General features: G+C 55.3%; 14 protein-coding genes across 14 annotated transcripts; 5 read left to right on the top strand and 9 right to left on the bottom strand.

Annotated features, from left to right (window-relative positions):
- Positions 1–425: 425 nt before the first annotated feature.
- SPSK_08465 (uncharacterized protein) lies at positions 426–3,350 on the bottom strand (the record flags this gene model as incomplete). The annotated part of the gene is made up of 3 exons (XM_016735062.1): positions 426–529; positions 601–2,794; positions 2,868–3,350. 3 exons carry the CDS (start codon positions 3,348–3,350, stop codon positions 426–428), a joined length of 2,781 nt encoding a protein of 926 aa, XP_016587848.1.
- A 1,144-nt stretch (positions 3,351–4,494) lies between these two features.
- On the top strand, positions 4,495–4,842 carry SPSK_10925 (uncharacterized protein; the record flags this gene model as incomplete). The annotated part of the gene is made up of 1 exon (XM_016737158.1): positions 4,495–4,842. One exon carries the CDS (start codon positions 4,495–4,497, stop codon positions 4,840–4,842), a length of 348 nt encoding a protein of 115 aa, XP_016587847.1.
- Positions 4,843–4,924: 82 nt separating this feature from the next.
- SPSK_10132 (uncharacterized protein) lies at positions 4,925–5,209 on the top strand (the record flags this gene model as incomplete). Its single annotated transcript, XM_016736686.1, has 1 exon — positions 4,925–5,209. The coding sequence occupies one exon, from the start codon at positions 4,925–4,927 to the stop codon at positions 5,207–5,209; it is 285 nt and encodes a 94-aa protein (XP_016587846.1).
- Positions 5,210–5,556: 347 nt separating this feature from the next.
- SPSK_10197 (uncharacterized protein) lies at positions 5,557–5,787 on the bottom strand (the record flags this gene model as incomplete). Its single annotated transcript, XM_016736745.1, has 1 exon — positions 5,557–5,787. One exon carries the CDS (start codon positions 5,785–5,787, stop codon positions 5,557–5,559), a length of 231 nt encoding a protein of 76 aa, XP_016587845.1.
- Positions 5,788–6,297: 510 nt separating this feature from the next.
- On the bottom strand, positions 6,298–6,842 carry SPSK_09901 (uncharacterized protein; the record flags this gene model as incomplete). The annotated part of the gene is made up of 2 exons (XM_016736468.1): positions 6,298–6,340; positions 6,412–6,842. The coding sequence occupies 2 exons, from the start codon at positions 6,840–6,842 to the stop codon at positions 6,298–6,300; spliced, it is 474 nt and encodes a 157-aa protein (XP_016587844.1).
- A 910-nt stretch (positions 6,843–7,752) lies between these two features.
- On the bottom strand, positions 7,753–9,376 carry SPSK_09066 (hexose carrier protein; the record flags this gene model as incomplete). Its single annotated transcript, XM_016735646.1, has 3 exons — positions 7,753–8,392; positions 8,471–8,795; positions 8,869–9,376. 3 exons carry the CDS (start codon positions 9,374–9,376, stop codon positions 7,753–7,755), a joined length of 1,473 nt encoding a protein of 490 aa, XP_016587843.1.
- Positions 9,377–9,909: 533 nt separating this feature from the next.
- Positions 9,910–10,134, top strand: SPSK_10944 (uncharacterized protein; the record flags this gene model as incomplete). Its single annotated transcript, XM_016737174.1, has 1 exon — positions 9,910–10,134. One exon carries the CDS (start codon positions 9,910–9,912, stop codon positions 10,132–10,134), a length of 225 nt encoding a protein of 74 aa, XP_016587842.1.
- A 227-nt stretch (positions 10,135–10,361) lies between these two features.
- On the bottom strand, positions 10,362–13,297 carry SPSK_08462 (alpha-rhamnosidase; the record flags this gene model as incomplete). Its single annotated transcript, XM_016735059.1, has 3 exons — positions 10,362–11,448; positions 11,510–12,813; positions 12,887–13,297. 3 exons carry the CDS (start codon positions 13,295–13,297, stop codon positions 10,362–10,364), a joined length of 2,802 nt encoding a protein of 933 aa, XP_016587841.1.
- Positions 13,298–13,706: 409 nt separating this feature from the next.
- SPSK_08831 (uncharacterized protein) lies at positions 13,707–15,652 on the bottom strand (the record flags this gene model as incomplete). Its single annotated transcript, XM_016735417.1, has 5 exons — positions 13,707–13,958; positions 14,019–14,833; positions 14,898–15,070; positions 15,194–15,422; positions 15,478–15,652. 5 exons carry the CDS (start codon positions 15,650–15,652, stop codon positions 13,707–13,709), a joined length of 1,644 nt encoding a protein of 547 aa, XP_016587840.1.
- Positions 15,653–16,618: 966 nt separating this feature from the next.
- SPSK_08986 (salicylate hydroxylase) lies at positions 16,619–18,336 on the bottom strand (the record flags this gene model as incomplete). The annotated part of the gene is made up of 7 exons (XM_016735568.1): positions 16,619–16,758; positions 16,816–17,037; positions 17,101–17,210; positions 17,276–17,354; positions 17,427–17,497; positions 17,555–17,829; positions 17,914–18,336. The coding sequence occupies 7 exons, from the start codon at positions 18,334–18,336 to the stop codon at positions 16,619–16,621; spliced, it is 1,320 nt and encodes a 439-aa protein (XP_016587839.1).
- A 1,418-nt stretch (positions 18,337–19,754) lies between these two features.
- Positions 19,755–21,749, top strand: SPSK_08797 (siderophore iron transporter; the record flags this gene model as incomplete). The annotated part of the gene is made up of 4 exons (XM_016735384.1): positions 19,755–19,985; positions 20,048–21,224; positions 21,331–21,594; positions 21,664–21,749. The coding sequence occupies 4 exons, from the start codon at positions 19,755–19,757 to the stop codon at positions 21,747–21,749; spliced, it is 1,758 nt and encodes a 585-aa protein (XP_016587838.1).
- Positions 21,750–22,250: 501 nt separating this feature from the next.
- Positions 22,251–22,741, bottom strand: SPSK_09950 (uncharacterized protein; the record flags this gene model as incomplete). The annotated part of the gene is made up of 2 exons (XM_016736517.1): positions 22,251–22,367; positions 22,433–22,741. 2 exons carry the CDS (start codon positions 22,739–22,741, stop codon positions 22,251–22,253), a joined length of 426 nt encoding a protein of 141 aa, XP_016587837.1.
- Positions 22,742–24,524: 1,783 nt separating this feature from the next.
- On the bottom strand, positions 24,525–24,890 carry SPSK_10047 (uncharacterized protein; the record flags this gene model as incomplete). Its single annotated transcript, XM_016736608.1, has 1 exon — positions 24,525–24,890. The coding sequence occupies one exon, from the start codon at positions 24,888–24,890 to the stop codon at positions 24,525–24,527; it is 366 nt and encodes a 121-aa protein (XP_016587836.1).
- A 136-nt stretch (positions 24,891–25,026) lies between these two features.
- Positions 25,027–26,246, top strand: SPSK_09383 (uncharacterized protein; the record flags this gene model as incomplete). Its single annotated transcript, XM_016735956.1, has 6 exons — positions 25,027–25,033; positions 25,098–25,165; positions 25,239–25,609; positions 25,682–25,749; positions 25,821–25,849; positions 25,914–26,246. 6 exons carry the CDS (start codon positions 25,027–25,029, stop codon positions 26,244–26,246), a joined length of 876 nt encoding a protein of 291 aa, XP_016587835.1.
- Between the last annotated feature and the right edge of the window lie 157 nt (positions 26,247–26,403).

The following is a 26,403-nucleotide window of genomic DNA, read 5'->3' as shown; positions in this document are numbered from 1 at the left end:
CAACCCCGCACTCCGGCATTTTTTACCGGGCGCAGTCGTCTCGTCCAAAACATGGCAAATGTATCAAACTGGGCCTGCCTCGACTCGGCACGTCCAAAGGCCAGTGCGCGCCCAGACGATCGGCAAGACAAAATGCAGCCGAGTCGCCCCTAATGCCGGTCCCCTTATGTGCGCCTCGCCTGCTCTGCGCGAAAGAGCATAAGGACAGGGTTGACCAGTGTCACAAGTCCGTCCAAACGGCTGGAACGCATGTCGACCACCTTGCACGATGGCCCGGAACATCAGAAAATACGTAATGATTAAGCTGAGATAGGATGACGCCGTCTACGAGTGGCCCCGTAACCATTGCTTGACAAGAGAACAACGAACGTGACGAATAAAAAAACACGAAAAGAAGCACATCGTCGTCACCCATGTCGTTCCCTTTACACCGCCGATGCACTGCGCGTGGCGCTCCAAAAGGCTTCATTGACGTCTGACGCCCGGAAGCCAGGCGTCTGGCCGAGGCACGTGCCCCGTCGGACGAGCTCTGCAGGAATATGTTAGTGTCAGGGCAAAAGTGAATCACGACTGCTGAGGACTGTTGTCGAGGACGCTCACCTCTCAAAAACTTGTCGACGTTCAGCGACAGAAGACGCCGCTGCGGGAAATTGACGGGCGGCGGCGACGGCGACGGCACGCGGAACAGCGGCGCCTCCATAAACGACATGAATAGCTGTTCCTCGTCCATACTACTGCTGCTGCCGTTTCCACGACCGGCAGCAGCATTGGCGGCAGCAATGGTCCCGGCAACGCCACTTCTGCCCGACCCGCCCCAGTCCATGGCCGTGGCATCCCCGTTCCGCGTCTTGGGCTTAACCAGGTCCGGCGATAGGTAGTTGAACATGCCGAGGGCCGTGCCGCTCTGCGTAAGGGGTATGCTGCTGCTGCTGCTGCCGCCACTGCTGCCCCGGCTCGTGTCGGCCGTGCTCGTGGCGTTGCGGGCCGACTTTGATGTACTTGCTGCTGCGCTGGTGGACGTGCCGGCTGACGTGCCGGCTGCCGTACTGGCTGCCGTCCTGTCGTCGCCGCTGGTCTTGCGGCCACGGGTCGCCAGCGTCGCGGCGTCCACGGCAAAGTCCGCATCGTCCACCTCCACAATCACGCTGTTCGAGTCGGGCGGGATGTGCACGCCGCGCTGCTGCAGGTACATTTCCGTCTCTTCGCAGTCGTAAAATGCGCCCTCGAACCCGGGCAGCGTCACGTGGATCTGCGGCGTCACTGGCCGTACGCCCGTGCCGCGGTGGTCGCTGTTGCTGTTGTTGGGCAGCACTTTGTTGGTGCTGTTGGTGTTGATGTTGCTACTGCTGCTGCTGCTGCTGCCGCGGGACGCTGGCGATGCCGCCGTCGGCGACGACGCGTGCGCTCGCACCGCCGCCGCCGCCGGCGCACCCGCCGCGTCTTCCACGTCCGGGTGCTGGCTGACAAACGGCAGCTCCCAGCGCGTAAACTTGCTCGGCGAATACGGCGTCTCGAGTCCCCGCTGCAACCGTCGGCGGATCGTGTCGATGGGCTCAAACATGATGCAGAAGCCAAAGGCCCGCGCAAAGCTGTCCACAGGCGGATTGGCCGTGCTGATCAACCGGTACGCGCTCTCAATGGCGTACCGCCGCAGGCGCAGGCCAAACGAGAAGTCCGGCGGGTACTTGCCGGGCGGCTGGAGCCCCGGATACGGCATCGGCAGCGGCAGCCCGGCCGTTGGGCGGCCCATTGCGGCGCTGGCAATAAATGCGTCGGTGCTGGCGAGGTGCGGACCCAAGTCGCTCGTCGACGTCGGGGCCGCCGCCGTTTGTGCTTGTGCTTGGCCACCCCCTGCACCAGCAGCAGGCGGCGTCGGATAGTTGGAAAAGAGGGAGAAGGCGGGTCCGTCAAAGGTGAAATCGTTGCTGAGGCCAAAATCCGTGTTGCGGCCCGACGCCGGGGAGACGGACAGCGCCGATCCGGTACCGCTGCTCATTTCGTTGCTGTTTGTGCCCGTGCCTGTAGATGTGCTTCCGTTGCCGCTGGCCGTCGCCGTGGCGGTGTAATACGAGCCGACAGGGACGGTGCCGTCGAGCGACTCCGTGTTGGCCGTCGCGTTGACAATGTTCATGGCCGTGCCGAAGGCGCTCCCAAACACCACGTCGTCGGGTTGTGAGTCGAAGGAGCCCACATTGCTGTCGTCAGTGTCGAGGTTCAGCGCCTGCGCCATGAGGAGGCCGCCGTACAGCTGGTTCGACACACTGTCTGTCGCTCGAATGGGTGATGCTTGTGATGGCAGCACCACCTGCTGGCTGAGCACGGCCGGTGCCTCGGTTTGTGCAGGATTGCGCGTGTGCGTGTTCCCGGCCTTGTTGACAGGCTCATGCTGCGACTGGTAGCCAAACATCTGGACCGCATCTGTAATTTCCTTTTGTTTCTTCTCAAACGCCCGCATCGCCTCGTCGGATGCAGGCTTGCTGCTGTTGTTGGTGCCGCCGTTGTTGCCGAGGCCGTGTGCCTCCTCCTCGTTGGGGTCGTCCATGTCCTCGTCGGCACTCGACTGCCGTGCCATCTCCAAAAACACTTCGGTCGTTTGGCGCAGGTGTTGCGCCAGATCGGGGTGCTGGTCCAGCAAGCCACGGCCCAGGGCAAAGTCGTGCAAACGCATAAAGGCGTTGCTCATGGCCTCGTTGGCCTCCTTGAGCGAGTTGACGCGCTTTTCCAGAGACACAATGGCCTTTTCTTTGCGGCTTCGGTACGCCCGCTGCGCCAGTCGAATCTGGGTACGTCGGCGCTGTTTTGGACGTGTCAGCATTATGTGCATCTGTGTGCATCTATGTGCATGCGGATCGTCTGGACAAACTCACATCTGCGGCAGTGACGTCCTTGACGTCGATCCGTGGCCGGCCACGTGCACGCTTCTTTTCCGCGTCGGCCTCTTCACCATCGATGTCGCCCTCGTCGCTTTCCACGGAGTCCAGAATGGCCTCGGCCAGGGAGGCAGTGGTCTTGGCCGGAGCTTTTCTGCTGGCCCGAGGCTTGTTTGTCGGCTTACGGCCGCCTTTGGACGGCGGTGCCCCATCCACCGCCGACAGCAGCTCGGCGACGGTAGAGTTGTGTGGCGTTGTCCGTGGGCTGTGCGCGCCGGCGACGTCTGTGGTGTCTCGGCTCTCTTCGGCATCGGCCATTGTGGCTGGCCTCTTCCGCTTCGCGGCGCGTGAGGCCCGTGTCATGGGGGACAGCGGCACGCCAATGTCATACTGGACGGCATTGAGAATGTCGAGATTGGACCCCATGTAGGCCGTTGAGGTGCGTCGAGACGCCCCGTGTAGGACGCCTTTGGCGCTCATATATGGTCGCGAGTCGGTGGGAAACACAGGACACTGGCAGACGAAAGGTCCAAGTGTGGAAAAGTGGACACTACTCACTCGTCTGTCTGACTGTGGAAGTTGTGGAAAGAGTGGATAAGGAGGAGGATAGCATGAACAGGGTGAAATGACGGGGACGACAGAGGGGAAGCACCACCAGAAAAGAAACGGAGAGCTTGGAACAACTTTGAATTGCCTGGAGTCCACTTCCAGACAGAGGAATGGGTGGAGTGGACAAAGACAACGAAGCCTCGAGGTGACGAAGGGAAGACGAAAAGAGCAGGGAATGGAAGAAAACGATGGAACAACGTGCTTTGTCAACGAAGCACTGCTTCACACAGCAGCCTTGAGGACAATGTCTCCCCGTTACGGCGTGCACAGGGTCACCTCTAGACGTCGTAACCGTGCACGCGTAGTCTTTGTAAGCAGACCGAGGTGCCAAATGAGCAGAGGGGAACAACAATGCGCCCTTCGTATAAGACGACGAAAGAAAAGAAGACCCTCCAAAGTGCGTGCCGTGCACTGCGTATGGCCACCCAGTAGTTGTGCCTGGACAATGGGAATGTAGATTGATAAGCGGGTTGACGTGCCAGGGGCTGAGAAGTAAGAGTTGCGACACCGCTTGCGCCGACGGCTGTTATCGATTGCTCCGTAGAGATCGCTGTGATGGACGTGGGGCAGGCGTTGGGATGGAGGTCGAGATTGAGGTCGCGGTTGAGGTCATGGAGCTACAGGGAAGGCACGGCCGAGGCGATTTAATGATTAGTGAACAGGATTTCAAATACAGACTAACAGCGGAAGGTGGGTCTGGCTGCCAAAACTGTTAATGCGCGATTCGGTGGTCTCGGCCTTACCAGAACGGACAGCCAGCCCTAGCTGACTCGGGAAAGAACGCCCCCACTTCGCGGTCACCACAAGCTGTTCTTCCCAACAAGGCAAGAGGTACCGGCATCGCTCATCTGATTGGCCAGTGCCTCGTGAAGTACGACACGAAAGCTTCACCTTATTTCGACCTCAACCGACGGAGCAGGAGATGTTCATGTCACGCTGTACTATTTTTAATTAGTGGCATTAAAAATAGCGCGGAGACACTCGCTTGTCTATGTATTGATTGGAACATAGGCCAATGAAACAATCGAATCTCTATGCGATTCAGTTGCGGGAGAAGAAGAGGAGAAATGACGATGATCAAAAGATGAAAAACGAAAAAGACAAAGAAGAAAAAGACGACGACAGTTGGGTTTGCGAGGTACAGACACCACTAAAGAACCGTAATGTGAACGAGCGCGAAGAGATACATGAAGCAGTACGATTTGCAGCCAGGAACAGCGATGCGCACTCCCCGGCAGACTCCTCGCCAAGTCCATTGGCATCGAAGCGAAACATAACGCATTGCTTCATGGCTAGGCCACGTCCGAGCCTGTCTGGCAACTTGGGCCACATCCCACGGGCCATCGTCGACCACGTGACATAAACCTTCTTGCTCCGCCGACCCACGGAGCCGGACACAGAGTGTAATGATTTTGTCTGTCTGCCTGTCTGCCTGCCCATCTGACATGGGACGGCACGTTCTCGCATGCCTCCTCGACGCCCCCTCCGGCCTCGTGCCCGTGCTGCCCAGGGCCGATTCGTACCAGCGCCTGGTCGACAACTGTTGGGTACCCCGTGACGACGGCTGGGCGTTCGAGCACCGGCTGTCCAACATCCGCTTCATCGCACCTCTCCAGTGGCCAAGCCGTCGGCCACACGGTTCGAAGTGCGCGTCGTGGGCACCGGCCGCTAGCCATACTATCCGATTTCAACCCCGGCCGGCTGTGGGGCATGAGAGACATAAGCCGTAAAGTACCAACGTATCTCATTGTACGTCGTTATGGCGTATATAGTGTTTCTCTCGCATCCCCGACATTGCCCCCTCGTCCCATGTTGTTGCCTACATAGTAAGATGCATGTTAATTACTCGATATTATGGCGTACAACAACTCTTGAGTTGATAGTAGCTATAAAGGTGAAGCTGCACCTTTTTTCACGTAGCTCCAAGAGCCCCTTTGCATATACCAGCAAATCAAGCATAGCCAAACATGGTTTTCCACCAGTTCTTTTATTCGGCTATTTGCAACACATTAGCGAATGTGTACTCTTCTTTGAAAGAGTAGCATAGTGGTACCAGCTCACGTTAAATAGCTCCGCATTACGCAGTATCTTGTCCGTGTCCAGCGAGACCGTAAGCGAGCCCAGTCGACGGCAGGACCAACAGCCGCAGAACATGCCGGTCTGGGCGCTGGGCGGGCTTGAAATTGGCCTGACGGCCGCAGTGCGGATCCTCTTCTCGCTGTCGGCGCACGCGGCCAGTGACGTCAGGCACCTCAGTCGCAGAACCCGGCGACGTTTCCGGCAGGGCCTTTCGCCGTGGATGCTGCATCGTGCCACAGCCTCTACCATGCCGTCGATTCGCTCTGGATCTCGCATGCCTTTGCATTAATCTTTCTTGTCCTGTGCTATGTACGTGGGAAAATTGACGGCGAGTTCCCCTCGCCCCACGTTGCAACATTGTACCTACGATACTAACGAGCCAGACGACTTGCAAATCTGCAGCCTTGCACCGGCCCCGTCTCATGCACACCGCGCGCCTATCAAGCCCCGGTCGCTGTCCACTCTGGCTCTCCTGGCCCAGTCGACCCTTGATGTTCTTCACCCTTCAAAATGCCGAAGAGCACACTATTGCCGTCCTGAACCTGATGACGATTCAGAACTAGGCTGGCCTACGACGCTTTCCATCTTCTACGAGGATTAAATCCCAAACGTGACCACAGGCGAATGGCCTATCCGATAGCATCTGAAGTCTTATAAATATGTGGGACATGAATATAGATTCTATTTACGTTATTTACAATGCTTTTTCTCTTACTTCTTTTGCTTGCTTCGTCTCGGCTCATAACTTGGCTTTGGCCTTGTCTTGACGGAACTGCTCAATACTGCATTGAATTAGAAATAGAACTAGCAATGTGCAGAATAGCATCACATTCACATTGACGCATCCACTCACGTTGCCTCGTCGGCCACCTCAAAGGACACGTCCTGCGCGCCCTTCCAGAGCACACTCTCACCCAGCGGGCGCAGGTGTTCGTGTCCAGCCACGATTGTCAAAAAGTGGTTGCCCGCCAACTGGCCCATCTTGCTCGCAAACTGCACGCCGCCATAGGGAAATAGAAGCTCCGTCTCCGAGTAGCCGCCCGGGTACACGAGAATGTGGCCCGGCGCGGGGTGGCTGGTCTGGTTTTCGAAATTGATGCCGAGATCCTGGTCGCCTAACGGCACCCACAGGCTCTCGCCGCTCCACCGGACATGGATCAGCTTCTGGCGATACGGCAGCAGAGTCCGGAACATGGCGACGGTCTTGGGTGCGGCGTCGGATTCGAACCGCGCCAGAAAACGGTACGGGCCGGTCGTAACAAGAAGCAAGTCGGAGGAAGACATGGTTGGTGGTTGACATGAAGGATAGAGTGATGGCGTTTGTTAGCGGGGGTCTGAAATAGAATGAAAAGAAAACAGAGCAGAAAATTAAACAGGTCATACATGTAACAATTTCGTTGTATTTATTTTACTTTTCAATACGTAATGGCAGCGCGTGCCTTTGGTTCCGCGCTAGCTGCCATTTACTCGGCGGATGCCGCCGACAAGCCGAATGAGACGTTTGGCCACAAAAGATACGAACCCTTGGACACTGGTTGACAGTGGTCGATACCAGTTGATCCTGGTCGGCGCTGTTGGGTCCAGTGCCGACCAGTCCCGCCGATCGGAGACTGGTCCGCACCACCGACCGACCTATGCAAACGGGCCCGCCGGCCGTTTTTGATTGTGGGCAAACGAGTGTATGGCGAGTCTAATAAAACACATTAACTCTTTCCAAAGCTGAAAATTCAGCCATCGTGGAAAGCTTCACGCCAAGCGGAATGACACTGATTGCGTCGTACAGGCAGTGCTCGTTATCGCATCAAAACGCCAGTTGGTCCAGTAGGAGGAGATTCCTTCGCTTTTACCCCTACGACCGGTAAATGGCGTATCAAGTGTTGCTGCAACGACGTTTTTTCTTGTCTGGTTGTTCTGGAATGAGTTGATTGGACATACTAACTAGAAATAGGCCTCAACAAACCTTTGTCGACGACGACAGCTACAATGCTGGCCACGGCCAGTTCGCCGGCCGAAGGATGCATCGTACTTGTCCGCCTAGACCACTGCCAGTCCACCTCTTGCCGAACTCGTGTGTTTTTGGTAAACAGTAGCTCATTATCCAACGCAGAGACGTCTCTTTGGTGACAAGTGTCGATGATACGTCGAAAGTAGGCGCCTTTCCGAACTATCCTGCTCCCCGTGGCAAAATGGACAATCATGCGGCATCTTCATGCTCGATATGTTGGGTGACGCGAGCTTCTTTCGCCATGGCCGCGGCTGCACCCTCAGGATCATCAAGGGCATGGGGGACAAGCTGGTCACCAAAGAGAACATCCATCTGCTCCAACGTGCGGCCTTTTGTTTCCGGGAAGAACATCCAGTAGCAGACGGCGGCAATGAGGTTGAAAGCAAAGAAAAGATAAAAGTACTTGAATCCAACGCTCGACAGTGCCTGCGGTGTGAACTGCGCAAAGATGAGGTTGATGACCCAGTTCGTAAAGGTGGTGATGGCATTTCCGAGGGCGCGGACTTCGACCGGGAAAATCTCGGCCGGGTACACCCAGCTGATGATGCCGAGCGGTGTGTAGAAGAGACTAAAGACAAAGTTCATGGCCACCATGGACCGCAGCTGATTGGCGTTGTTCTCGTTGAGGTACTGTGCCTGGACGGCGTTGACCAGAAGGGCGGCGGCAAGCCCAAACGCAGAAATAATCAGCGGCTTGATACGGCCGACTTTGTCTAGGACATAGAGACCAATGCTGCAGTAGACGATGGACAGAGCACCACTGATGCCGATAATCATCAAGGACGTGTGCGTTTCGATGCCGAGGATCTTGTATATACGGGGCCCGTAGCTGCGTACATGAACCATTAGCATGCGCGCATGGTATATGGTAGAGAGACAGGTCCACGGCAGAGTCACAGGCACTCACTAGTTGATGACGTTGATACCGGAGAGGGGGCCAAACGCCTGGATGGCACATCCAAGCAGCAGCCTCTTTCGCCAGGACGACTTGAGGAAAATAGACATGGTGTTGACTTTGGCAATCTGTCGGTCGGCCATGATGACGTCTCGGATTTCCATGTACTCCAGCTCGATTCGGTCGGGGTCGTCGCCGGCCCGCAGCTTATGTAAAACTTCCTTGGCCTCGTCGTGGCGGTCTTGCTCGACGAGCCAGCGAGGCGATTCCTGCAGAAACCAGATGCCCGAAATCAGGATAAGAGCGGGGACAATTTGAAACCCGAGTGGAAATCGCCCTAGTCCGGGTGTGAGTAGTGTGAGTACGCAGGCAACCGTACGGGTAGCGGTGGACGCAAGGCAGACACGTACAAGAAAAGGCAGTCTTGGAGAACGAAGCGCCGTATCCCAGCCACTGGGCGACGAGGAAGCCCCAGCTGAGGAACCACTGCAGGAGACCAGAAAGGGCACCGCGCCACTTTGGCATGGACAGCTCGGACGCATACATGGGGATGGTGCTCGTGAGGATGCCAACCGCAGCGCCACCAATGAACCGGCCGATGATCAGCATCACCATCGCCGCCGCGCCAGACTGCAGGGCCGAGCCGACCACCGATGTGACGGCGCCCAGAAGAATGGTGCGCTTGCGGCCGAGCTTGTCCGCGAAGAGCATGTTGATGATGGTGCCCAGGACGGCGCCACCTTGGAACGAGCTGACGATGCCGCCGTCGATTTGGTCGCTGGGGTTGTGGAAGTAATCCATAAACGTAGGGAGGGCAATGACGGAGCTGATGATGCCAGAGTCGTAGCCGAAAAGGAAACCTCCGACAGCCAGGAAGGCTGCCGAGACGATCGTCACGGACGAACCGGACTTGAGCATTTTGGCAACAGTAACGAAGAAAAGGCGGCGGTGCGACTTGCTGCTCCAGGGAGATATGATTACCGCAAAGCGTTTCGACGGTGGCGGTGATGTCGCTCTTTTATGGACGCCGTGGTGTTGTATGCAGAGCCAAGCTTTGTTTCGTTGTCATTTCGTTTCCCTTTGTCCCGTGCCGAGGAGCAACGTCTAGATGAGAGCGCAGAGGCTCTGTTCAGGAACTTGAACGTGGAATGACAGTGGAAGTGGGTCGGTCGTCCTCCTCACATCCCCACGGGGTCCTTGGCCTTGAATCGTTGTCTGTGGAGAAGAGTTGTTTTTTTGGAAATTAGGCCAGTTCGGCCACGTTTTGGCCGAGCGATTTGACCTGTCTGGCCAGACCGTCGATTCTCGGTTCCTACATAGACCGACGTACGACGTGAGGAATCACGGTCTGGACTCCGCAGTTTTCATACAAGAACATCCTCGCTTTGCTTTGTGGCCTTTTTGGCATTTGAGAGGTTGACACGCCCTCAACTACCGGGATTGCATAAAGCATGGCCTCGTCGCGTGGAAACTGCGGGGACGGACTCGGAATCCAATCGTGTGATGTCAAAGCCGGCAAAGCGCAAGTACGTGTGGCCAACCAGGCATGTCGAAAGCCGGCCATAAATTGGGTCAATCCCGGCAACTGGGATCAGTGGAATCCATTGCACTTGATCCAATCATTTCGCATCACCGCCGGACCTGCTAACAGCAAATCCGGCGCTAGTACGCGATAGTTGTCATCTTTGTCAAGGAATTGTCATGAGATGCAAATGGGCCCTTGCAAATGTGACATTGCAAATGCAAGCCACGCGAGGGCACTGGCAAAAAAGGAAAGCAATTTCTACGCTGCGTATACTATGGTGTGCGTTCCGGGACATTTCAAACCGAGGCGAGGAGACGTTCAATGGACCAGCAGAATGGAGGAGTTGTGATATTTCGTTTATTCAGTATCTGCCTTGAACTAATTCCACTTGTCGATTACCAGTGTGTAGCGGCCTTGGAGCAGCTGCAGCGCCGCCCCCTTATGGGCCCGGGTTGAATCGGACGGCTGTCTTTTCAGCTCGACTCTGGTGCTGCTACTTGGCAGCGTCAACTCGCACGTTGTGCCTACCGGAACTGTGACCGCCATGGCCACCGTCCCATCCGTTCTCTGCCTTCGATCAAACGTGACGCAAATCTGCCCGTACGGCGACTCGACCGTGCCCTCGACGTAGTCGAACTCGGCCTTGAAGCAAGGACGAAGCCGCCACGTTCGATAGGCATCGTCCAACGGCTGCACGCCGAGCGCATAGGCGTAGAACCACTCGTAGATGGTGCCCAGCATGTCGTGGCACTTGGACCGGCAGTTGTCTTGCCAGAACTCCGACAGCGTGGTCTCGCCGCGGCGCAGAAACCGCATATAGGACGGATGCTCGTCTTGCCGGGCCATGTCCAGCACAATGTCGGGGCGGTCGACGCCCGGGTCGGCCAGCGTGTTCCACAGGTACTTGAGGCCAATTTCACCCGCCAGCATCACGTGCCCAGCGTCTTCTGCGGCCGCAACAAATGCTGCCTCGACGTCCTCGCGCAGATGTGCCGGCACGAGGCCGAACTGCAGGGCCACGGCTTGGGCCACCATGGTGCGGTCGCGCGTCCCCGGCGTGTCCAGCGAGGTGTAGTAGGCATAGGGGTGCTCGGCCTTGTCGGTGACCAGAAGGTGCTTGTTGTAGTTTGCATAGACCCGGTCAGCCCAGGCAGAGTACGACGCCTCGTCGGCGGCATGGCCGAGCTCTCTGGCCATCAGCGCCACGTTGCAGAGGCACTTGTAATAGACGGCCGTTTCAATGTTGGCCTGGTGGTTGCCAAATGCAACGTCTCGGCCCCAGTCGCCGAGTCCGTGCTCGATCAATCCACCTAGGCGCTCCTTGCGTCGCATGTATTCCATGTAGCGGACACACGGCGCATAGCATTTCTCAAAAACCACGGTGCTCCCGTAGTAGCGTTTGATCATCTCGGGAAGGAGGCAGACGGCGCCTCCCCATGTGATTGTGTCGTGCATGGGACCACACCTATGGAACGTCAGTGGATCCTATTACCAAGGCAGGAAGAAAAGTAGCGGAAAACACCCACATGTATCGGACCAGCGGTGCCATTGTAGGGACCAGCCCGGATGGTTCCTGGGCGTCGATAATGTCGTCCAGAATCTTCGAGTAGACGGCCTCCATGTCGCGGACATACTGTGTGGCTGGGAAGAGCAGTGAGGTGACCTCGAGCCAGCCGAACTTCTCAATCTGGGGACAATCCGTGTGGTAGCTGAAAATGTTGGAGCTGAATGTCCAATAGCAGGCGTTGATCAGGGCGTTGACGTCGTCCTTGTCGGTCTTGACAAAGCCAAGATGCGCGGCAGCCGATGAAATGTGGCGGGCCGTAACCGATTGGATTTCGACTAGGTCGCCCTCGCGCTCGCCTTGCAGGGTGGCACCCTCGATTTGAATGTACCGCGCACTGGTAAAGCAAAATGCGGGCGACCACGCCTCTGGCGTGTCGTGCCCGGCAAGCCGTATGCGCGAGTAGACGTGGGTCTCAAAGTCTTTGAACAACGGGTCGGGCATCAGAACAAGACCGTCATCGCCGAGCGTTTCGGAATACTTGACTCGGTACTCGCTGCCAGCAGCACCCTTTGCCAGAACAAGGGGCACGACGGATGCGTTTTGGCCGAGATCGAACACAACAACGCCCGGTTTTACGGTTGTTTGCCGAACAGGAGTAAATGTGTTGTGCAGGACCACGGGTGGCTGGCTCTGGTATCGCAACTTTCCGCGCGGCCCCGTCAGTGGCTTGGCAGGGGCCCAGCTGCGAGCATCAAAGTCGGGCGTATCCCAGCCGGTGGGAAACAACCGGGCGTCGTGGTTCTCTGACGCATAGATGTTGGCCAGAGTGGTGGCGCTCTTTTTCACTTTCCATGTCGGGTCGGAGACGATGCAGTCGTGCGTGCCGTCGTCGTAATGCACGTGGATCTCGGCGAAGAAGCAGAGCTCGTTGCCGTACCGGACGTACGTGTTGTCTTCGTACATGGGCCAGAAAAAGCGATCGCCCTGATCGCCGGCATAGAAGCCGTTGCCAAGATGCGCCCCGACGACGTTGATGCCGCCCAGGATCTTGTCGGTCACGTCGTAGCCGACAAACTGCACGGTCCTGTGGTAGTCGGTCCAGCCAGGGTCCAGGACATGAGCCGATGCCGGCTGGCCATTGACACTGAGGTTGAAATGGCCGAGTCCTGAGGCGAGCACAACAACCCGCCAAGGCCTACGCTGCAGGTCGAGGGACGTTCGAAGGTAGATTGGCTTGTCACCGCCATCGCCAATCCACGCCGCCTTCCACCGCCCGTCGGGGTTTTCAAACCAAGAGCGGAAAATGAGGCTCGTGTGCGGCATCTACCATGCCACGTTCTGGGTCAGCATCTGTTGCCTTTTGCAATGCACAGAGGAGAGACGCAAAGGAACACACATAGGTCTGGTTCATGCTGTAGGGCGGCAGCAATCGGTTGGATCGGGGGTACGATGTGTAAAACTCGTTCACCGCGCTCACTGTGTCGTTCCCGTCTTGGTCCCAAACCTGCACGGTCCAGTAGTGAAAGGCCGTGGGCCGGAAGCCATGGTCGGGCTTGCACAGTATATTGCGCTGCGCGGGTCCGTCGACACGGCCCGAGTCAAAACAAGGCGCTGTGAGGCTCTGTCCATGCACTGGTTTGTTGGTCGATACAACCACGCGGTACGCACATTGTCTAGCATGCTCGTCGGTCGATTCCAGTTTCCAGAAGAAACGCAGCTCGTCCACGTCGATGCCAATGGCCTCGCCAAAGCCATGTATGCCGCACGAAGCCACATTCAACTTTCCAGTGGTGTTGATGGATCCCATGTTGTCGTGATTCCTGATTCTCTGTCGTCTCTGCTGTTGTGAATTTCGTCGCTTTGCAAACAGTGGAGAGCAAGGCAGTGCCCATAAGTAGGCGGCAAGCATTGTCTCTTGTCTGCAATTACTGCTTCTGAACTCGCGTCAATTGATACCGACAGGCTGGCAGTGGTGTCCACTGCTTACACCGGCTTGGTGGACCCGCCGCACCACCAGTCGGAATTGCCAGCAGTCTACTGTGCGCTGCTGTGGAGACTCGCTAGAAGCAACAAAAAGGCCGACTAGCGAAGTCCCAGAGTCCCACGATTTTGTTGTGTATATTGGCAAAGTGTCTCGTTGATGGCAGCTTTGTTTGTTGCTAAAAAGTTCAACACGATGATCTGCGTTCTCCCCTCTACACTTCTAAATGCGGGCCCTATTCCAGTCCGTCCAGGCCCCGGATCCCCATAATGATCCCCTGCGTGACCCGTCCCCGTTCGAGATGCATGTTTCCCCCGTCGCTTTGGCCGACCGCATATGCTGGGATGGAGAATGTGACATGTTCATTCTTGTCCTCCAGCGTCAGCGAGTGCGCAATGAGAAACTTGACCATCCATCTGTCAAAGCGATACGTGTCTTCGTTGAGCGAGCGCATGCAGTTGTTCTGAAATATGACCAGGCGCTTGATCTTGTCACGTCAGTTACTTCACGGCAACGATCTTGTCCTCGGTGTGCGGGTTCAACTCACCATAAGGTCTATATTTGCCCAGTAGCCACGCAGCTGGACCAGTGTCTCCAGATTCGACTCCAAGCAGCGTCGCGAGTGCGGCAATTCGTCCGCTTCGCCAAAGAGATATGTGTGCAGAAGAACAGAAGACGAGACAATCGTCACATGGCCGACGATGTTGTAAAGCGCCTCGGCACCGGGGTGGTCCCGCGATGCCTTGAGCACCTCACATACGGTCGTTGCATGGTGCTTACAGCGTCGTGCGTACGCCTTGCCATTCCTGACCGATGATCGGCGGCTGTCGAGGTAGATGTAGAACAGCAGCGTTTTATAGTGATGAAAGCCCAGGTGGAAAGCAATGAAGACACTGCCGAGGCCGTGACTCAAGTACCTGGACAAGTTGTGTGTCGAGAAGGCCAGGTCGGGCCCAATGTTCAGCTCGAAGTCGGTCATTTGCGTGTCGAGGTCGCGAACCGTATCGCTGATGGCGTTCTCATCCCAGTCGTCCGACTCGGCAAGATGCCTGAGAAAGTCTTGGATCTGGCCGTATATTTCAACAAGCCGGACCATGTGCCCCCACAGGCCCGGCTTCCATTCCAAGCTGTCAATGTCCGGATCACCGGGTCGCATGGCCGAGAACACTGCCTCGTCCATGGGGACGTTTGGCATCTTGGGTCGCCATCCAAACTGCCGACTCAGACCGATGCCGCCGCTGCCCCAAGTATCGATGATGAAACACGTCCACCAAATGCGCCGCTTGATCTCCCGGGTGACGCCGTCATCACCATCGTTCATGTCCCATACTTTGAGGATATGAGCCATACGCGTGGCAAGTGCTAGTTGGATCCAAGATCAGCTGGACTTGCCTCCCTGAAAAATGGAGTGGGCAGGGTGTTTTACCAAAGTACAACGACTCTGCGTTGGAATCGCAGTCTCCAGCGCAAATGTTCCCAACCAAGATGCAGGCCTGCAGGTTCTCAACGCAAATGTTTTCAATGTCACCTTTCAGTGCTGCCTTGGCTTCTGCAATGTACATTGGTCCACGAGCTCGAACATCTGGCTGCGTCGAAAATCTTGATCAGGTTAGCTATGAGTTTCGTTTCGCTTTGTGAACACGAGGTGTACCGACAGCATCCAAAAGGCTGGATAGCGCAAAAACATGCAAACCCCAGCACAGGAGCAACAACACGACGTACCGCGCACACATGGCCATCATGCAAATCAGCACGGTTCGTGACGCCGTTCCAGCTGCAATGCTCGCCCTGAAGGACGGCTCGTGGAAGAGGCTGTGCGGCTTCTGATCGATCAGCCGAAAGTACAGGCCCACCAGGGGAAGTACATCCCCGTCGGGGCCAGTTTGGGATATTTTGCTGACCCTGCCCTCGGTCCCTGTCCGTGGAGAGCGGTCAAGCGTCGTCGCACCGGCTGAAGAACAGGGCAGATTCCGTCGAACGCATTGGATGCAGGCCGCGTGTCTTACTCCATCGCACCGCCGCTTTCCGCTTCGGCATTGCACGCACGCTTTCGTTGGCCGCATGGTATTGCCGCCCGTTGAGATTGACCAACTGAGGGCTCGAGCAAGGACAAGTCGTTTCGAGAATGGCCTGCAGGGTGATTGTCTCACGAGAGGACGAGAGGGGACAGCGGTGGAGCATGCGCACGTGATGTTCTCAAAGTGTGGAGTTCGAAGCAGATGCCCTTGTCTCACCAAATATGTTTTTGCAAGCATTAAAGCAATGAACGGGCAACATCACCTTCATGAAGCATTAGGCATGCAGCCGGCCATTTCTCTTTTTACTTTGAGTGACACATCGTATTACCATGTACATCATCCTTCAGGTTACCAGGATCGCAGATCGACCTCCACATCGTACATGCACAACGTAGGAGTGGATTTTGTTTGCTTTTGACCTTGCAATGTCAGCACCCTATTTGTGATCAACATTGGCCTGTGCGTCTGTCCTTTTGCCCCGTATTGGGCTTGTTCTCCGTACAAGGGTGATGCTGTTTTCATGTACCCGCAGTGAGACGACAAATGATACCGTTCTTGGTATTACTTTGCCGATCACAGATGAATGTTTCGACAAAGCATGTCTGCGATATGATTTCAATAATATCAATTTATTCTACTTTCCGTCTCTTGTTTAAAAAATGATCGTAAATACTAAGGTAAAAACTATAAACCTACAAAATTTCGTATTCACACTACGTGACACGATAATCTTGATTTTTTTTTAGTCAAATTTACAATTCATTTTTTATATGCTTTCGTCAAAATATAAAGTGTGAAAAATGTTTAGAATTTTTTTTTTTTTTCAATAACTCATTTCATCTCAAAAATAAAAAGTTCATTTTACATTTCATAGGCGATATTCTAATATAAAACGATACACAGCAGCACTCGAAACCGCCCTCATGTAGACTCATACAGGGATCTTAACGGCATCAACTTTGCGACCAAACATATGGGGACTTATCACCGCAGAGTGTCTACTACCACGGCTTCGCTCCCATCGAATAGTCATCATTGCCACTAAAACTATGCACACGTCGTGTCCCAAGCCGGATCAATACGCTGTCATAAGATTCACTATAGGTCACAGTACGCATCTTTCCATGCGTTAAGCACGGATTTTGCCGGGTGTGTTCTGGAAGAAGTTGCCCGGCAGTTCGAACGTCGGGTATTGCTCCTTGAGCTGACTGACCGAGTCTTCAATGACGTCGTAGCGGAAGTTGTAGTCGAAAAAGTCTTCGGGGCGCTCTGCAAAAAGGTTTGTTAGTGTGAGCCGGGAGGCGATACACGGTGGACGCAACGTACTGGGAATCTTATCTTCCGGCATAAAGGCAGACGCATCCTTCCGGATGAGCTCGGGTTGGTCCTGGCCGGCATTGCTGAAGATCTGGATGATGCTGGCCCGATTGCGGCGAATCTTCTCGTACAACCGGAGCCGCTCAGCTGCGGTCTCTTTGGTGGCTCCGACAAGAACAAGACCAAGCACGACGCCATCCTCGATGCCTTGGGCACCGCCCTGTCCCTGGTCTGTTGTCTGTTAGTGAGCGGCGCATCCCTTTCTACTCTGTATGCGAGCCAAATGGAACTTACGGGGAAGCATGGGGTGAGCAGCATCTCCCGCCAGGGCGGTGCAACCCTTGGTCCAGGTCGGGATGGGAGGCCGGAACAAGAGCGGCCACTGCATGACTTCGGTCGCTTTGCTGCACGTTGTCAGAGCAAAGCCACATGGGACGTGTGAAGCAACAGCGGGGGGGAGGGGGCATACCTGATAACAGCAAAGAGGTCTGGATGGACATCAGAGTATTTTGCGAGGAGCTTGGCCTTGTCCTCGGGTGAGTGGCGGCCTGAGAAGCAGGTGTTAGAAAGACGGCATACAAACGACACGGATAACGGGTCATGTCAGACACAGTACGCACTCTCTTTCTTCGAGAGGTCGAGAGTCTCGTGCTCGGTATTGTAGATGGCCACAAAGTTGTGGATTTCATTGCTGGAGATGTTAGTTGTAGACTACACAACTGGTGGGATGGACAGTCACGACACGTACTTGCGGCATGGGTACGACACGATTCTCTTGTCGTCGCCAACAAAGAACTTCATGCGGCCGTCGTCGTCCTCGGTGTAAAACTTTGTCTTTGGGTCTGCGTTGATCGCATCGGCCGGGATCAGGAAGCGGAAGCACGCATTTTGCGGCGCTCCGAGGGGGCGAGGCTCGCCCAGGATGGCCTCGACGGCAATGCTATAGATTCCATCGGCAGCGATGACAACGTCGGCCTGGACGACGTCACCATTGTCTAGTGTGATGGACGTGTCGGCCGTGTTCTAGTCATAAGTCATTCAAAATCAGCCGCACGGACGTCGATCAGTGGTCACGGACGCGGGACACGGGACGCGACGGCAACGTACATATTTCACGACCTTGGTACGCAAGGCCACCTGGGCGGGACGGCCGGGCGCCTGGGGGCTCTCGGGCTCGGTTGCCAGCCGCTTCAGCTCTTCGTGGAGATCAACACGATGGGTAAGAAACCAGGGCGCGCCACAGCGGATGGGAATCTGCTCTTCGACTTCTCTGCCGGTATGGAAGCGCACCAGCGTCTTCTCGTGGGCACGGTAGCTCGACTTGGTGGTGACAAACTTGGCGTGGACGGGGTCCAATCCCCAGGCCAGCAACGCCCGTGCGGCGTTGGGCGGGACGTGGATGGCCGCCCCAACTTCGTTGTTATGAGCCGAGCGCTCGTAGACCTGGACATTGTGCCCGGCCCGGCGCAACGACACGGCGGCCGACAGCCCGCTGATGCCACCGCCGACGATCGCGACGTTCAGTGCCATGGTTTGTTTTTTGGTCTTACTCTGTGATGGCAGGATTCGAGCAACAGTGTGGCAGCCTGGTTCTTCCACGTCTCATTGTGTCAATCGAGAATAGCGCCAATGCGTTCCTTAAGGCCTCTGGACAAGGTCCCAGGAAATCCAGGAAATACAGCAAATCCAGGAAAACCCGAGAAACCCTGGAAACCGTGGCCGAACTTACGCAGCATTTACGAATTAGTCTGCCCGGACATTGCATGCTGCATGAGTGCATTCTGGGTTTGGCGGGCTTGTCGGCGACCATGCCTTGCAAGGCCTAGATCCAGTTCTACAGTGGGTTCGTTATCTCGTTCAGTGGGGTGGTGAATTCAAATTACTCGAGAACACTCTCGTTTGCCTACGAGAACGGAGTCGTATTTTGCCAGCTTACCTCGACGTACTTGTCAGGGCCGACTCGCTCTAGGCCAAGGAAGCTGCTACTCTACTGAGACATTTTGCTAGCGCACACTAACGTCGTAGTCGCGTCGTCCCCTGTCGCTAAGACAAATAGCTTCTCGAAGCCCCCCGGCCCCCTAATTTTGTTCCCCACCTCAGGTCCTAACAGCGCCACCCGACCGACGACTGAGCTATTCTCCGAGCATTCATACTGAGTTCTGTTAGTATGTTTCTCGCTAAATTGCGAATAGAGTGGAGCAGTCGATACCCAGCAGCAAAATAACGAAAAAACAAAATATCAGCAAATGGCACGACAGGCTTTGAGCAGATTGGGCCAATATTGGCTCCGTAATCATTTGTTTCTCTGGCAGCTTCTGTGCATCCGGTTCGTAAGATACGACTGGTGCAACAGTTACGCTGGGAGTGGCACCCCACGCGGAGGATCCTTCTCGAGAGACGCTCTTCTGCAGCTGTTTGTGTAAGGTAAGAATGCGACATGTCACAGACATTCTCAGCGTTGCAGACTCGGACAGCGAAATACTACATTGCAGCTCGGCACTCCATGACCCGGCGCACATTGTCTTGCCTGCCAGATTTGCACGACCGTCGAGAAATCCGTGCAACGCCAAGAACGTGGCAAGGTGCTGGGCTGCTGCTGGTGCTGGGTTTGATTTGGGACCCGGATTTATTGGGCATATTTTTTTTTTTTTTCTTAAGAAATGAGAGAAACCCCATCTTTGTTCGCAGCTGCACGTTCTCCCACACGTTTTGCCCACGTTTTTCCCCCGGCTGTTGTGCATGCTTTTTGTTGATCCTTTCCTTCTTTTTGCTTTTTACACTCCTTTTAGAATCGCTGTCTTGCTTTTGTTTCCGCTTTTCTTTTTCGTTTGCTCTTTTCGTCTTTCTTTTTTCTTCTTCTTTGGTTTTTTTTTTTTGGCCCCAACTCTTGCCTACCCCTTGCCTTTCCCGAGTCTGCATCTGCAAAGTCGTCTTTTGTTTGAGTCGCGATGGCGTCTGCTGATCCAACCGCGACCGCCGACTCCAGCGTGGTCGTCCACGAGAAGACGGACCAGCCTGCCGATGCATCGCAAGATGGACTACCCAAGTCGGCGCAGAGCTCTGAGCCGTCCGTCGAGGACGAGCCGGCACCGCAGCTGCACGCAAAGACATTCTTGGTCGTGTTTGCCGTCTGCTTCATCTACTTTGCGCAGCTCGTCAACGTCGTCGGCGCCGGTGCTGTAAGTGGCCTCCAGCGACCACAATGTGACGAAAACGTGTTTTCTAACCCAATATACCATAGCAAGCCCAAACGGTCGTTCAAGTTGTTGGCGGCGCCTCCAACAGTGTTTGGCTGACGTCGACAATTGCCATCCTGACAAGCGTCCTGTCGCCGGTCGTGTCCCAGGCGGCGGACTACTGGGGCCGTCGCTGGTTCCTCATTGTCCTCACGCTGTGCGGTGTTGTTGGCTCCATCGTCGTGGCCCGCGCCAACAGCGTCGGCATGGCCATTGCAGGCTTCACCGTGACGGGCATTGCGTACGGCGCCCAGCCGCTGCTCCATGCCGTGGCCTCGGAAGTCCTGCCGCGCCGGTACCGTCCGTGGGCCCAGGGCACCGCCAATTTGTCGGCCGCCCTGGGTGGCGTCGTGGCGCTCCTGGTGGGCGGTGCCATGACGCGCAACGGCAACGCCGCCGGCTTCCGCAACTACTGGTACATGGCCACGGCCGTCTTTGCCGTCGCCACGATCCTCACGGCCGTGCTGTACACGCCGCCCAAGACGGCCAACCAGCTCAACTTCACCAACAGCGAGAAGCTGGCCAAGCTGGACTGGATCGGCTACGCGCTGCTGTCCTCCAGCTTGGTGCTGTTCTGCATCGGCCTGTCGTGGTCGCAGAACCCGTACCCGTGGTCGGACCCGCACACGTCTGCCACGTTCGCTGTCGGCCTGGCCCTGCTCATCGGCCTCATCGTCTACGAGATTTTCTTTAAGAAAGACGGCATGCTGCACCACGACCTGTTTACGCACCGCAACTTTGCCATTGCCCTCGGCTGTGTCTTTGTGGAAGGCCTCGTCTTCTTTGCCGCCAACAACTACTTTGCCTACGAAGCCAGCGTGCTCTACGAGACGGACTCGCTGCGCACCGGTCTGCGCTACACGATCAACATGATTGTGTACGGCGTCAGCGCCATCTTTGCCGGCTTCTACTGCTCCAAAACCAAAAACGTGCGCTGGCCGGCCTTTGCTGCGTTCGTGTCCATGGTCATCTTCTTCATTCTCATGGCCACGGCGACGCCGTCGGCCACCAGCGCGCGCAACGTTTGGGGCTACCCGGTATTCTTGGGCCTGGGACTTGGCATTTGCCTCTGTGCGCTGGTGACAGTTGCCCAGCTTTCGACGCCCCGCGAGCTTATCGCAATTACCAGCGGCCTCATGATCGGCATGCGCTCGCTCGGTGGCTCGATCGGCCTCGCTATTTGTAAGTTGTCCTTGGTGGGTCAGGAAGACACCAAGTAGAAGACCGTCCACCACTCCAACCAATCCAGCCAATCCAAACAATCCAAAAGCCAGAACTAACGAAACAGACAATGCCATTCTCTCCGGAGAACTCAACAAGAACCTCGGAGCCAACATTGCCGGTGCCGTCCTTCCCCTCGGCCTGCCGGAGACATCTCTGGGCGCCTTGATCGGTGCTCTTGCGGCCCAGGACACGACGGCGTTGCTTGCTGTGCCGGGCATCTCGCCGGATATCATTAACGCGGCCGTTGGTGCGCTCAAGTCCACGTACAGTGTCGCATTCCGCTGGGTGTGGGTTGCGGCTGGCTCGTTTACAGTTGTTGCCGCCATTGGTAAGTCACACTCCTCTTTCGTATACTACAATACGGTGTGCCATTGGACTGCAAACTGACTTTTTTCAGCTGCCATTTTCTTGATTGACCCCAAGAAGGAGTTCAACAACCACATTGATGCTCCGGCCGAGAAGGCCGAGGACTTGTATCACTAAGTGGGGGCTTGTACCGGGGTAGTCTGCCAATCGAGACATTTTTACAGAGTGCTACAGCCTAGTATTTCCATTTGTATGTTGTACCAAGTATTCCAACCAAGCTAGCCAAAACATGGTATACCCCTTTTTATTACTCGATATAAACGACGGAACCCCGCCGTTGCTGCCGTTGTTGTCGTTGTATTTGGTGACTTGTACGGCTTTCTTCGTGAATATTCAATGGCTCCTTGATGTACTATTGGATTCGCTCCGGCGGCTGCCGCCGGCAGGCAGATGGAAAAAGAGATATCTAGATAAAAAGGAGAGATAAATGAAGGGCCGCGTAAAGTAAAACAAGGGGAAGGCGAAACGGTGCAGTGACAATATCCCAAGGTCTACTTCGTACGCCAGGAGATTCGTAGGGTACATGCATCTCTGTCCCCTTGCAAAAACAGCAACAAAAGATGGCGGAACGTTGCAGCCCCTTTACACTGTTGTCTGCGACTAGCCTCGACCGTGGCTTTAGTCAAAGCGCGCAGCATTAGCGCAGACCTGGTCTCCTAGTGTGCGGATTTTAGTGGACGGCAGCATCCACAGCGCATCCACTGCGGCGAAAAAGGTGGACCAGGGTGGATTCGCCTGCTAGGTTTATGCGAAAATTCCCAAAGTTAAGTAGTTTACAGGGGTGATCTTGATCCTGTTACCCCTGCTCCATGTACTAGGCCTTTTGTCCTTGGCCCTCCGAGGGCCTTGCCAATTGTGTCTCGGCCGACCAGATAATCACTCCGGCCACCAGGCTGTTGGTTTCTGTCCCTGTCCCTGCCACACTGTTGCAAGGACTCGCATGGCCGCTGGACTCTAACAGCGTAGGATGTGCCAGTACCATACTTTGTTCGCTCGCGGAAGACAGCTCCGAAAGTACGTGCTCGCTTTGGCTGATGGTCTGGGTTGGTCTGGCTAGTGAGCTCAACAGAGCTGAAATGGGGGCGTGGGGTGTCTGCAGCGTCCTCCATTCTTAAAACAGAACTAGTCCACTGAACAATGCACTAGCGCTGTGCGAGACCGGGTAAGTTCAGGTGCTGCTCCGGTCTGTTGCGTTTTGGTGTTTTGCCGTTGAGCAATGCGAGTTGGCGCATTCGCAGCTCAGCGTGGAAAACTCATAATTCCCGATTGTAAGACAGCAATCGCTGCAAGCCACGCAGCGGACGACAAAACGGGTATCTGTATCGCCTTGTCGTTTTGTCGGGAACTTGGCGAGTCTAATTGCAGTTGTGGCAACGAAAGGTGCATTCAGCTGGCCTCCAGAGGTTCTGCAAAGTATCACATACAACCCCACGAGGATATTTTCACTCCGGATTCGTGCAGGCAAGCCAGTATTGTAGCGATTCGGCTCATTGGCCAACTTTCAGGGGTAGGGAAGGATTAAGTAGCAACTGCATATTTGCAATTGTTACCTCGTCCGCAAGAAATAAAATAAAATAAAATAAAGACGGCTGAACGGATTGGAAGATCGTTAACTGATCTGGCGAAGATGGGAAAAGGAAACGGAAATCAAAACAACGCCCAAGATCGACGTGTCCATGGAGGCGTCCCAGGAAAGAATTGTCCTGTTTTGAAGACGGCTCACGGGAAGAAAAATATCGCAAATCTCTTACAGGCCAAGGAACTGGTCGCACGGCGTCCCAAAACAGTCATAGCCTTGCGTGGATATCGCAGTCAGATTTTAAATCGAAAATGTCGCCTGGCCAATGTCACTCCCTTCTGGACTTCTGGAACTTGCCCCTACATCGCCTTTTCTATGACCCTCTTCATAGCCTTAAGTTTTCTTTTGTTTCCGATTTTATCCCCCCTGGGCGAACGTAGCAGCTGGAGGCAAGGGTAGTCCTTGCACTGTACCCACTCGTTATCAGTCTAAATCCCTCCCATAGTCTTGGACTCTTTTTGTCAAGGGTGGGAGCATCCAAACATGGATGTCGTGCGGTGGCACATGTACGTGTCTGGGTGTCCTCCGTAGTGTAGTAGTTGGCAAGATACCAAGTTGGGGATGGCCCCTGAATGCATCCTGGTGAAGACCCATAAATGGCCCCCGCTCCTACATCCTTCTTGAGAAATGATTGTCGTATCGACGTAAGCTGCCTCGCTTTGCCAATCGGTTGTCGCCCACATGGAGTATTTTGTAAAGCCTTTTGTCCGTACATGTACGATGTATGTACAAAAGTACCCCTGCCGCATATGTACACAAGAATTGTACATTGTACTGGATCAGTCACTTGCATGCTATCTTACAATACACTGACACAGCGCCCAGAAAGTCAAAAAAATCAGGGGATGGGAGGATAGGTCCGCCCCCACCCCCCTTTTTCGTGACCGGGCCAGTTTGATTGTTGGGCCTGGCCTGGAAACCGTATTGCAACATGCAGAGTACGAAATGCATCTGACAAAGTACTTCGTACACATTGATTTTGACAGGGGCCCATCGGCTCCAATGTTCAAGTTTCCGCCCCTCCTTGTCTTGGGTGGTATCTAGTACTGCAGGTGCAAGAAAAGGCACACAATTTAACATGAAGAAACGCAGATTCCAGGTCGTCGAAACTTTTGGTTCTGCTCAAATCGTGGTATCGACGGAGACTGCAACCAAGTGTGACTTCCAGATCCAGAAGGTTGGAACGGGTTCCGTACCAGCTAGCTCGCTGCCTCTCGAATCAGGAGTATTAGAGCCGACCACCGCCTTCGCCTTTCGTCTCCGAGTCCGTCCTCGATCGTCACTCTTTCTGAACTCTCCCGTCTCGTCAAAGATCACATCTCGAACAGCAGCGTTGCACAGATCCGGGGCCAAACAGCACGCAAAGACCGATCCCCCCCAATCCAGGCAACATGTTCGGCCCCCAAGTTGTCCAGCATGTCGTGATTACGAGCAACTTCTTCGCGGCTCTGAGCTTTCTCGTGGTCCTTCTTCGCCTGTACACGCGGAGCCACATCGTCCGGCTTGTGAGCGTTGAGGACTACTTGATTGTTGTTTCCTTGGTGCGTTTTGCGTCCCTTTCCGTTCGATTGCGTTCCAACCGCCCTCGATGTTCCCGGGTCCTCGCCAGATGGACAATGCTTCGTTCGTTGGCTCTTTGTTGCGTCGACATCGTTGCGTCGACATCGTTGCATCGACATCGTAGCATCGGTGCCCCACGATCAGGATCACGAACATACCCATGACATGTGGTGATCTTTCCCACAATCAGCATTTTGCTGTGTTGCTGACAGGCCCCATTGACAGGCTGCTTCCATTGGCTTTCTTACCGTCGAGATGCTTCGTAAGTGCACTGCATGTTGTTCATACGACCCATTCTGCTTGGTGTTGTGCTGACATCCCTTCAGAGGTCAAGTACGGCCTTGGCCAGCACATCGGCGACGTTCCCGAGGAGCACCTCGAAAAGTTCTTCCAGGTAGGCCCGTGTCCCGATGTCGCCAACTCGCCGACCGCACCCGGACAAAGTACTGACGCCGGCGGCCTCGCAGTGCCTCTGGGCGACGATTCCCGTCTACAATCTGTCGTTGATTTTCAGCAAGCTGTCCATCATCTTCCAGTACAAGCATGTGTTCGCTGTGGCCATTGTCCAGCGGATCTGCTTCTTTTTCCTCATCTTCCTGGGCATCTACGGCTGCTGGGCCTTTTTCGGCTCGGTCTTTATGTGCGTCCCCGTCCAGTACTTCTGGGGCGTGGGTGAAGGCCACTGCCTCAACAAGCTCGCCTTCTGGTTCTCCAACGCCTCGATCAACATTGCGACCGACATTGCCATTATTCTTCTCCCCATGCCCTTGATCAAGGGCCTTCAGATTCCCACGCGCCAGAAGGTCATTCTCATGGTCATCTTCGCCTTTGGCACAGTGTACGTTGCACACCAGACATTCATTTTATGTCATCGCGTGCTGGCAACCTGCTAATCCTGCTTCCCTCCTAGTGTTTGCATCACATCCATTATTCGTCTCCGCTCTCTCTTGTCCATCTCGGTCTCTCCAGACACAACATGTAAGTGGACCACGATTACTGTATCACGCATAAATTATTTCCTTGCCGTTGCTAACAGTCCTTCCTCGCAGTTGCCGGTGTCGATATCGCCATGTGGAGCGTAAGTTGTCCACGCCCACCTGCATTTTGTCGTTGACCGTCGTCCGGAGTCGCTAACAAGACAGAACATCGAGATCAATGTCGCCATCATCTGCGCGTCTGCGCCCGCCCTCAAGCCATTCGTGTCCCGGATCGCACCCAAGCTGCTCGGATCCTCTGGCAACAGCGGCAACAGAAGCCGCGGCACCGGCTATGGCCCCAACAGCCAGCGTGGCGATGCGTTTGGCATGAATTCCTTCAACCGCAAAGCCACGGCGTCCGGCACCGGCCGCAACCCGTCGGGCAGCAACGACCGCGACATCTACGTACAGCACACGTTTGAGATTCTCGACGACGGGGATGGGAAGACGAGCCGTGAAGGCAGTGAACGAAACCTCGTGCGTGGCAAGGATGTATGACCATTTGTCGCGTTGTTGAGACAAAGAAAAAGGAAACAATTGCGGCCAGTCGGGGACGGGACCCGGCGTAGGGCTTTTTTTTGCACCGGCTCATCTACCACGGGCACATCTGCAACCGGACCATACCACTGTATTAGTATACTAGATTTGCAATTGC

This window comes from Sporothrix schenckii (assembly GCF_000961545.1).
Source record: "Sporothrix schenckii 1099-18 chromosome Unknown Cont44, whole genome shotgun sequence".
Taxonomy (NCBI): Eukaryota; Fungi; Ascomycota; class Sordariomycetes; order Ophiostomatales; family Ophiostomataceae; genus Sporothrix; species Sporothrix schenckii.
This window is presented reverse-complemented; position numbering and strand designations above follow the sequence as displayed.